General features: G+C 46.6%; 1 protein-coding gene across 1 annotated transcript; it reads right to left on the reverse strand.

The window, feature by feature from the left end:
* Positions 1-7,752: 7,752 nt before the first annotated feature.
* Positions 7,753-9,971, reverse strand: LOC124704451 (probable ribose-5-phosphate isomerase 4, chloroplastic). The gene is made up of 9 exons (XM_047236705.1): positions 9,746-9,971; positions 9,504-9,631; positions 9,305-9,374; positions 9,116-9,223; positions 8,747-8,842; positions 8,607-8,663; positions 8,341-8,458; positions 8,164-8,230; positions 7,753-8,043 (listed from the first exon to the last, which is right to left on the reverse strand). The coding sequence occupies exons 1-9, from the start codon at positions 9,929-9,931 to the stop codon at positions 7,968-7,970; spliced, it is 906 nt and encodes a 301-aa protein (XP_047092661.1). The 5' UTR covers positions 9,932-9,971; the 3' UTR covers positions 7,753-7,967.
* Between the last annotated feature and the right edge of the window lie 1,606 nt (positions 9,972-11,577).

The following is an 11,577-nucleotide window of genomic DNA, read 5'->3' on the forward strand; positions in this document are numbered from 1 at the left end:
GTATGGCCGTACCGGCGCGCGCGTGCACCCGTCCACCAACGCGCGAAACGGAAAACATTTAGCACATAAAATGACGCGTCCTAGACCTAAAAACATTTTCCCTCCATTTATTGAGCGAAGGAAAGTGTCGCCCGGTTCAAATCCGGACGGTTTCCGGCGGATTCGGCGGGGCACCGCGAGAAGCGGGTGGGATCCCCGGATGGCTTCCGCGCGCATATGGCATGTGATAGGTGGTGCGTAGGAGGTATCCTACCGCCGCGCGGAGGTCCCGCGCGATACTGAAATGCGCACCATGTAGGCTGCTTCACAAAAAAGCCCTTCAGGCACCCCGAAAATGGAAAACCAAGTGTGGGCCCATGTATGCGGAAATCGTCAACGCCGGGTACATGCAAGGTTAGACAAACCTTACATCACACTTGTACACATATGTTAGGGACAAATGCAAGTTTTCAAGCGATTCCGACGCTCCGGTGATGCTGTATCTTGGGAAACCCTAGGGCGCGGACCTGCGAGATCTACCCCTATAGCTTTCTCCGTGCGAGGGTTTACCAATGGATTTTTTTATTTGCTTTGCTTTGTTTAGGACATATGCACATGGAAACCATAGGTTTGGAATGAAATAGGCCCCGGATGAGCCGTAGCAGGAGTTTCCACATATAGATCCTGGATTTTACCAAGTGCGGGCCCATGTATGCGGAATCGTCAACGCCGGGTACATTCCAGGTCACGGGGACATGTGGTGGCAAGTATGGATCCATGCTATCTCAATTTTCCCTCCGGTTCACCCCACCGGTGTGTTCCGCCCTATACGTCCAGGACATGTCTAAGTGCCGTCAGCGCATGTGCGTGTAGGCGGAAGGCCCCGGGGGTACAACATTGGACAAACAACACCCCACCGTGCTAGTGTACACACCATGTGCTCACACACATTTTTTTGGGTCATTCCCACCCCGAGGCTCGATTTCCGGGAAACCCTAATTTGTTGACCGCGCGGTCTACAACATTGACTACTCCCCGGCGGCGGTGCCGCGGTGGCACTTGTGCCTTCCTTTGAGCTTTGTTAGGTCATGTGGTGGCAAGTATGGATCCATGCTATCTCATGTTTCCCTCCGGTTCACCCCACCGGTGAGTTCCGCCCTATACGTCCTAGTGCCGTCAGCGCATGTGCGTGTAGCCGGAAGGCCCCGGGGGTACAACATTGGACAAACAACACCCCACCGTGCTGGTGGTGGTGTTGTGTTGGAGAATAACACATGGGTATATATATAGGGAGGCGACGGGCTGAAACGGCAGGAAAAGTTGGCGGGAGCGTCGGCGGGAGAAAACTTGGCGGGATAGAATGAGCTGGAGAAATATGCGGGGAAAAAGGAAAAAAACAGCATCTGCTATGCCGACGGTGCCCCTCGGCATAGGCGTAAAATGTGACGTCATTTTGGCGGGAACAAATGAAAAATGGCCATGCGCTATGCCGACGGTGCCCCTCGGCCTAGGCGTAAAATGTGACGTCATTTTGGCGGCAAAGTTTGGCGGGAACAAATGAAAAATGGCAATGCGCTATGCCGAGGGGCACCGTCGGCATAGACGTGACGCCGTCACGTCTCCGTTAGGGCACATCCGACCCGGACTTCCACCCTGCAGCTATGCCGATGGCCAGGTATACGCCGAGGGTGGCCGTCGGCATAGAGGGACATACCCCGACGGTGCACGTACGCCGAGGGGCGTACCCAGGGGCTGGGCTGGCCGGCATGTATGCCGACGGCCCCGATATTTGGCCGTCGGCGTACGGTGAGGCCGTCGGCACACCAAGCCATTCCTGTAGTGTAGTAAAATGATAGACTAAACATAGAAAAAACAATAGTATATGTATATATAGGATAAATACTTCCTACCCCTGGGTGTAGTTACACCCATATCTATATACTTCCGTACGGAAGTATATACGATACTTTATCGGTTTAAGTATGTTCGTATACTATATCTAAGATACTCCAAACCAAGTTTGGTGAAAAAAATGTAAGTGAACCCATAGTTTGCACTATATATTCGAAATACATGCATATGTATACGTATAAAATGAGTCTACGTAAAAAAATGTACATACTGCCTACAAAGTAGTATATATACTTCCAAAATAGTTTTATATACTTCATACTACATGTATATACCGTTCGGTATGATAGATACTCTCTAGATTATGAGAAACACGCGTGGGTGTAACTACACCCGGGTGTAGTTACACCCACGTGTGTTTCTCATAACCTAGAGAGTATCTATCATACCGGAGAGTATGTACATGTAGTATGAAGTATGTAAGACTATTTTGGTAGTATATATAATACTTTGTAGGCAGTATGTATATATTTTTACGTAGACTCATTTTTACGTATACATATGCATGTATTTCGGATATATAGTGCAAAATACATGCTCACTTGCATTTTTTCAACAAAGTTGGTTTAGAATATTTTAGATATATTGTAAGAACATACTCAAACTGATAAAGTATCGTATATACTTCCGTATGGTAGTATATTAGATATGGGTGTAACTACACCCAGGGGTAGGAATTGAAGTACTCACATATCAAAATTCATAATTGAAGTTGTGGTTAGAGCTGTCAATGTGGCAGAGAGACACTAGCTAGAATATAACTTCACCACGTTCACCCTCAGTACCTTGTGTCTTGATCACGGAAATTCAATTCGGCTCCCGGGTGCGTATGCTCCCTCTACCAAAAAAACATATTTCGAAATGTCAAAAAATTTGGATAAAAAATTGCGCATGTACATCTCCATAATGTATGTGCATTCGCTAAGTTTCACGAAAAACTAATATTTTGTGTGGTCTATGTAAAAAGGAGAAACTTTATCTTGTGAAAAGCATTTTTTTTAGCACTGAATTTTGTCTTTTTACACACGTCATATGATAAGTCGATTTTTTATGAAACGACTTTGTGAGCGTGTAGCACGTGAAGATGTACGTACAAATTTTTTGTTTCAATTTTTTTGAAATTTAAAAAGTACATAACATGTATTTTAAAATATAAGGAGCATATGCACCCATGTTCCAAAACACCACTCCCGTCTTGATCACTAATATATACCATCTTTGTAATTCCCTACTCAGTTCACACACAACCATCTTTTTCTGTAAGGAAACATAAGTGACACGTTAGTTCTTGCTACCTACGTTTTTATTAGCTGATACATAACCACACATCTTAGGTTCTTTTGTTTGTTGAGCGTACGAAAAACTAATTGGTTGCCGCGAATGTGGTGTGTGCATAGACAACTTCGGAATGAGTGGCATCGTGAAAACATCTTCAACAGTATTACCTCCAGCTAGCACCGCTCCTCTGGATCGAACTAAGGGCATCTCCAACGGGGCAATCCATCCCGCGCCCGCGCGTTCGGATGGGTCGAGCCGGACAAAATCGCGGCCCAACGCGGGGACGCACCGCAAAAGCGGACGGACCTATCGGTGACCTGGGGGGTATTAAATGGGGACTGGAGGGGATCTGGCCCTCCACTCCAGTCCCCACTCCACTCCCGCCGCGAAACCGCCGCCATGGCCCCGAAGCGAGTTTTCGCCGGAGCCAACGACGACGAGGCGGGCAGCAGCCGGCGTCGTCCGCCGGCGCTGCGGCCATCGTGCGGAAACCGAGGCGGCCTCCACATCGGAGAGGCCGCCTGCGGCGGCGCGGCATTGCCGCAACCACCGCCGCTGGTGCTCGAGCCCAAGGCCGAGTCCTCGGAGGAGGACCCGGACCTCCGCACCGCGCTGCTCATCTCGGCGGCGGCGGAGGACGCTCAATGGCCGCACCTCCATGCGGCCATTCGAACCTCCGAGATGGAGGAGGCGGCGCGTCTGGCGGAGGAGGAAGCCGAGCTCTGGGAGCTCTACGCCCAGGCCCGCCAGGCGCGACGGGAGGAGGAGTAAGCGGCGCGGCGGGAGGAGGCCAGGCGCCACGCCGACGAGGAGCGCCGCGAGGAGCAGCGGCGCCAGGAGGCCAGGCGCCGCGCGGAGGAGCGGCGGCGCCAGGAGGCCAGGCGCCGCGCCTGGCAGGAGAGGCAGCATCCTCGGGTCGCTCCGGACCCCCACTCGGCCTGGGAGGAGGCCCTGTGGTCTCCGTGGCCGGAGTCCCCGGCGCGGTCGAGCCACAACGGTGCCTCGCCGCCGGGGACGTCGTCCACGGCGACGACGACGCCGACGACGCCCACAGGGGCTAGGCGGCGCACCGGCGGCCACCGCGCCGCCGACCAAACCCTAATAGAGGGTTTTTAGTTTAAATTTAAAAGCCCATATAGGGGCTTCTTTTGTTAGTTATTTGCCCAAAATAGGGCTATGTACAAATTTGCCCAAAATAGGGCATATATTTAATCAAGTATCGTTTAAATTTGCCATTTTCCTTTTGTTTTCGTGTTTCTCCCATTATGCGATGCGTCCGCGCGTTGGGCGCAGCGCGCGACCCAAACAGACACGCGGACGCGGGCCGCTGTCCGCGTGTCCGGGTGGCCACCCAAACAACCCAAAATGAACGGCCTAGCGCGTCCGTTTGGGTCAGCCGGTTGGAGATGCCCTAAGCCGCCGGCAGCTTCTCAGCCCCTCCACCACGCCTCCACAAACAAGGAGACAGACAGACAAGGACATCGGTGTATCGATCACGGCGTCCGCCGCCGCGAATATCCCCCACCCGCTGGCCACTAACTGCCTCACGCCGGGCACCACCACGATCTACCCAGCGCGGATCTGTCGTGTGCTCGCCAATCATCATCGTCTCTGTAGCTGGCCTGCGCGCGTGCCGTGTGGTGTGTTGGCCTATTGGTGCAGTTAAGCATCTCTAGTCTGAACCTGTAACGTGAAGTAGTAATAAGGAAAGAAAAATCTGAATCTCACCTTCTCTCTAGTGTTCAGGTTCGTGATATACTACTGCTACGATATCATGTATTATGTGGAGCTATACATTTCTAAATAGTGAGTTTGTGAAAGTAACTTTGGTAGTTTGGAGAGTTATACTAAATATAAAACTGAAATTTATAACCATAAAACTTATGTATCATTCAAAAATTCGCGTCAACTTTGGTTTATTTTGACACAAAATACAGTGGGGTAAAACCTCCACCGCGTCAGCTTTGGTTAGTTTGGTTATCACTGAAACCTAACAAATATTAGATAGTTATAATCGAGACCGAACAATATTTATGTGGAACATGTTTTTATCAAATTATTAAAATTGTATTTATTGAAATACCGCATTTACCGAACCGAACGCGCAACTCTGCCGGCGGCGTCGGAATTGTTGATGATGGTGTTCAGCGGAGCTTTGCTCACGAGTGTCATTGGCTGCTTCTGTAAGTAGTGCCTCAACTTCCGGCTAGCTAGAAATAATCCATATGCTAGTTTCTGAAAGTGAGGGTAGCGCTACTTGGATTCTGTCAAGACCTCGCGGACGTAGTAGACTCGTCGCTGCACTCCATATTCTTGCTCTTCTTCCTTTCGCTCTACCACGATGACTACGCTACCCTAGTGCCCATGAACCTTGACAACGAACTCGCAACTGCCATCGCCACCACCTTGGGCACATCCATTTCCCCCTTTCAAGAAACATACCTAGGACTACCTCTCTCCGCCACCAAACTCCCCGCCTCAGCGTTCCAGCCTATCATTGATAGTTGTGACTGATACCTAGTTGGCTGGTGCGCCACCTTACTCAACAAGGGTGGCCGACTAGTGCTTCTCTCAGCTGTCCTAGATACCCTCCCAACATATTCCATGTCCTCCTTCCTAGTCCCCATGTCAGTAATACAAAAGATCGAGGCTCACTGTAGAGCCTTCTTTTGGGCCACCGAAGAAATGTGCATGTGCACAATGTCTCGTTGCGTGGGGAAAATTTATGTTCCGACCAACCGAGGGGGTTTTGACGCCAGAAATTTAAAATCACATAATATTTGCCTTCTTCTGAAATTTTGCTTCAAATTCTTGCATTCAGATAACCTACCTTGGAAGCATTGGATCATATCCCAGTCTCCAAACCGAAACACTGCCTCCAACCCATTCTACCTCAGCAAAATTGTTGCAAAACACTTTGACATGCTCTTACAGATCACTACATGCATAGTACACAGTGGGAAATCAGTATTTTTTTGGCATGACACTTGGTTACTCCCAGAACAATTAGCCACAGCATACCCCACCCTATACTCCCACCACACCCAAACTCATGCATTGGCATGTGATGTGATCCACAATGGAGTACCTGTCAGCCTGTGGTTTAGACTAACCAACGCAGCGTCCGAGCAACTTGACTCTCTCTCTAATCTTTTGCAGGACGTGTGTCTCTCGGATGCCCCAAACGCACGTACGTTGATGGATGGATCGCCCTTCTCCACCAAGGGCGCATACCTACACATGTAGTCCCAGATTAAAAACCCCCCATGCCGCACATATCTGGAGCTCCAGGGTGCCAAGAAAAGTAAAGGTCTTTGGGTGGCTCCTACACCTAAACAGGCTCAACACAAGGGATAACCTTCTCCACAAACACATAATTTCTTCCCAGGAGTGCCCCATATGCCAAGCACCTATTGAGGACCGCTCGCACCTCTTCTTCACATGTCCATCCTCAACAGCAATATGGAGGTAGCTAGACATCCTACCAAATGCTTGTTCCTTCAAAGTCATTTGGTCCAGGTCGCTTCCCAGTAACCTCCCGCAGTCAGTGTGGAACTCCGTCGCACTAGTCATACTGTGGAAGATATGGGACGCAAGAAATGGCAAAGTCTTCAGAGATATAGACCATACTCCGCCAATGACAATTAGAAACATCCTCTTAGACCTCACTCTATGGTCTCACCGCTTCAAGAAAGTGGAATTAAGAGTGGACGCCGACCTGTGGCGGAACCACCTCTCCCACTATAACTCATAAATTCTCTTTGGTGCAATATATCCAGGTGGGGATCCTATCCCCCACCCCTCCAGGTGAAAGATTTAAAAAAACGATGACTACGTTGATTACCCTATTGGAAGCTGGTAAGTACAAGAACATTGGTTCCGATGGAGTAGGAGCTGCCAAAATGGGATCGGAGGAGGGTATTCTCTTCAACTCCTTGAGTGATGCATCGTCCGAGACAAATTTGTCTTGAGTGGCTTGTACAATGGTAGTGCCTTCTCATCAATTCAACTAACAAATCGACTGACTGCTGCAACGCAATCAGTGAGCCGTTGTATGTCCTTCAACCAAGTTGGTCTCGAGATGTTAAGAATGGCCTAGATTTTTTCCGGGTTCACTTCAATACCATTATGTGACACGATGAAACCAAGGAGTTTTTTGGCCGGTACGCTAAAGACGCACTTGGTTGGATATAACATCATCTTGTACTTCCGGAGGTTGTCAAAGGTTTCCTGCAGATCGCCAATGAGATCGTTTGTTGGTCTGAATACATGATTCTTCCCACTTTGAAGGAAAAAAAAACTTAGTACAAATGTGAGTCAATCCGTACATTCCTTCCTTTTTATGCGGGAGTTTAATAACATGATGTATCCTGAAGATACAAATTCATCTAATAGTGTAAATTACTTGCAAATGCGATCTTTTGCGGTCCACGCATTGGTCATATCTTGTTACAATCTTGTTACAAGTTTTTCAGCTACGGATAGTTAGGTACACGCGCAGAGATATGAATCGTGAAGACATGTATGCATTTTACTTGGAAGGCCATATGCTCGCTGGCCAGCCAGTCTCTTAAAGCCCACCAATTACAATACTTCCATCATATATCACAAACATATATAAACATGTGATTAGGAATCATAGAATAATTTTCAGGGTGCCAAACTGCCAATACATATGGAGGGGAAAATTTGGACATGTAACACAAAATAATTATCGCACGGTTCACTTGTTGCATTGCAGTAGACTCTGCGGTCAAAATATGGGGGGAAGTGGTGGCTCTGTAATTTAATTGGTACACTTATGTGTTTGGTATCACCGATGATTTCTGATTTAGGACCTGCACTTCCCCCTTCGACGCAATGACAGCATACGACCTGCATGTAAAAGATCGCAATGTCTCAGACGGTGCATAACCACATATATTAGTAGCTATATTTTGTTTTTGAAACATGATGGTTAATGACTGGATTTTACTATATAGTTTGTCTACTCACGTAGTGTTGCAAATTATCCCATGGTCCACAACGCCAGCGATGTTCTCCAAGTCTTCTGCTACCTTTCCTGAATGTGACCAAAGCGACCAGCTAAAACTCCATTGGATAAACAGTTCTTGAATTATCATGTCAAATTCAGATCCTCGAACGGTAACAATTTTCCGTTGACATACATACCAAGATCCTCGATGGGGGTCGTGAAGATAACATCAAGTATGTGATAGCCCTCCTTGGTAACCAATGGGAAGTCGCCTCCGGATGGGCCGGCAGTTCCAATTGATGGCCTCCTCCAAACCTGTAGGAATCACCAAATGCAGATCAGTGGAAATGGTTTCATTTTCGCCAGGTCAGCACAAACAGTGAAAAGGTTTCAGATTCAGAAATCTGGAAGCTGCTCTGAGTACAAATTTTGTAAGTAATTATCAGATTGACGAGCAGAGAACCTCTGCATCGCCTAGGAACAAGTCATCAATCTCTTCAGCAGTGTCAATCCAGTTTCCCTGAAATGAGCTGCTCCTCTTTTAGTGAACATTACAGAAAACTGAACTGGTCTTTCGGTGGCAGAAAATAAGAGATTTCTTACACTTTTGATCAAAACTGGAATGGAACCCTCGACGCCATTCACATATTTGGCATTGTCAATGATAAAGGCAACCTTGCCAGCTGATTTAACAACACCCTGTGGATCCAGACCAATCAACATTTGCATATAGGAAGATGAGACAATCATATATACTGATATAACAAAAGTATCTGCAGTGATAATAATATCATTTTTTTTTTGTTCCAGAAAACAGAGACAATTCCATTTTGATGAACTTACGATGCTGCATACTTGTTCGATTTATTAGGAAACAAATGGAAATGTGATGCTTTAGACACTAGACAGAAGTCACGTAGCCTCAGTGAAAGCCTGGAAGGGTTAACAGAGTTTCTGAAAAAATCTGCCCACCTTCTCCTGAATGAAAGAAGGCTCCCCAGTCTCGATTTTCCGGCGCCCAATGACGGCAGCAAGTGTGCCCTCTTCAATAATGTCAGCATCAGTGAAAGCAAAATCAATCTATAAGTCAGTGAGCATGGTTTCAGCTAAAATTCTGTTTCTTGCCTGCAAGATTCACACTTGTGACAGAATTGCGCCTACCTTGGGGCCTTCCTCGTTGCTGCTGATCTTTATCCCCGCTTTCTCTGCCTCACTTGCACAGGTCGCAGACCTGGCTGATCAACCCCACCAACCGATCAGACGCGGATCGATCAGAGCAAGCAAACACTACTATACTATGAATTGGAGCTGTGCAGAATGTGAACCATGGAACTATTGTCGCAAATGAAACAACACTTACGAGGGTACCCCGACGATGCCAGTCAGTGAGCCTCGCCGGAGGCGCGTGCCGAGGTACTGGACGGCGAGCCCTGACGCGGCACCGGAGCCGAGCCCGACCACCATGCCGCTTGTCACGAACTCGTCCACCTGAATGTCACAGAACACGAGAGCCTCAGCAGTGGAGATGAAGTCGCCGTGAAAACTGTCGAACGGGTGGGCGGCACCGCGGCAGAGCACCGACGAGCCTAGCTCCCTTATTACCGTGAGCTTGGCGGCGTCGAAGAGGTGGACGACATCGGCGTCAGCGGAGGCGGCGCAGGCGACCGCGCGTCCCCGGGGACGGCATGCGGCGGAGGAAGGAATGGCGTGGCGCTGCCTCAGGCGCCAACGCTGGGGAAGCCGCACATGCGACCTTCCTGCTACGCTTGCTCTCGCGACTGCCTCCATGGCGAGTGGCAACGACTGGCGCAGGCCTCTGAGCTCGAGCGTCGTCGATTTCGACCGCGAAGCGATTCCGGGATAAGATAAGGAGGGTACATGCGCCACGATAACAGCTAGCGGTAGTTTTCAAAACCGGGGCGTCGCTGAATGTAAAATGCTGAATCTGCAACGTTGGAAAAGTCTAATTTATCTTACGGCCCAAAATATAATCATATTTTAAATTTCAAAATAATTTAAAAAAAATCATTGCATGCATATCATAGTTCTCTTTTCCAAGAACAGGGAGTTCTGGACAGGTGCTTACGTACTTTGCCTACAAACATAAGCTTTGGTGCTCAATTAGGACATGTGCCCACTCAAACTTCCTTAGGTTTGAGGCCCGAGTAAAAGAAAAGCCATTCACTGCCCTTCTGTGTTATCTTACGTTCCATCCGTTGTAACAACGTTTGGTCACGAGACCAACACTCAATTATCCTCCCTTCAAAAATTATAAAGTTGTCATTTTACAACACAAAACGGGCTCCCACCCGCTGACTCCACCATAGAATACAACCCAACTAAATAACTGACTTGATTTTCTCGTCTGATTCCATGATCTGTTGTCAGCTCAGTCTATATACGACGCTTGAAATGGTTGGCTGCAGTTGTTGTTTAATCCTAGGTTCGTATAGTGGAATCTCTACCACAGAGTTTTCAATTTGAATATATATCCCTGATTCAACACCCACCCAATAGATTAGAACCACCCTAGGCCGGTAACCCTCATTTAATATAATCACGGAAACGGTATTTTGCTTTTAAATGCAATGGAAGTTTTCAAAAAGTATTTTGATAACATAATCAAAGACACATGAGCAAGGTTCAACTTGCCTAGCAAATATGAGTTACTACAGTTTGCAGATTCTAATTGACCCTATACCTCAGGTTCTAAATATAACATTATTAGGTAAGGAAAATGTTTAAACAACCAAATTAATTGCAATTATGTATAATATGGGATGTATTGAATTAGTGGCCATTTCATGACGTTTTGATCTCTCCCTTTCATGACGTTTTTTAAGGTTCACTGTTATTTACCACCTTTGCGAATATGGAATTAGTGGCCATTTCTTTTTTGTAAAAAACGATTATTATCATCATGTACTGATAAATCTCACTTTCCGGAGATTTTACACTCAAAGTATTTTAAGGATGTTGGTATTATGGTCACACTTCAATTGCTTTATTTGAAATTATTTATTTTTGTTTCACTCTAGAATTTTTTTCTACCTAATTAAATTTATTTTTAGAATTTTCATACACACACACATCAAAATTTAATATGAATTTCACTCAGAAAATATTTTAAGTTAGGCATTTATTTTTAGGGATGGAAACAATATTCCCATCATTTTGGAATATTATTACGGTTTTTGGAATTTCGAAGTATTTTAAATACTTCAGAGATTTTTATTATTCACAAAGTCATTTTGTATTTTTATTTTGTTATAATAAATTTCAAAAAATCTAGCAAAAATAAGTTTTAACTTATTTGTATTTTTCTCTACTACGAGGTATTAATATTTTATTTTCTGAAATAGTTGATTTTTGGCCTTTTAAAACTATTTGTGAATTGACAAATGCCTATGTGGGCCCCTGGTCAGACCAACTGG

Source organism: Lolium rigidum, chromosome 3 (genome assembly GCF_022539505.1).
Source record: "Lolium rigidum isolate FL_2022 chromosome 3, APGP_CSIRO_Lrig_0.1, whole genome shotgun sequence".
Taxonomy (NCBI): domain Eukaryota; kingdom Viridiplantae; phylum Streptophyta; class Magnoliopsida; order Poales; family Poaceae; genus Lolium; species Lolium rigidum.

What these genes read in the sequence shown, in the direction of transcription:
- LOC124704451 (XM_047236705.1), bottom strand. Translation starts at nt 9,931, where the DNA reads ATGGAGGCAGTCGCGAGAGCAAGCGTAGCAGGAAGGTCGCATGTGCGG. An exon ending in TCGACGCCGCCAAGCTCACG is followed by an intron (nt 9,632 to 9,745) that starts GTAATAAGGGAG and finishes TGTGACATTCAG; the next exon opens with GTGGACGAGTTCGTGACAAG. An exon ending in TTCCAGTTTTGATCAAAAGT is followed by an intron (nt 8,664 to 8,746) that starts GTAAGAAATCTC and finishes AGCTCATTTCAG; the next exon opens with GGAAACTGGATTGACACTGC.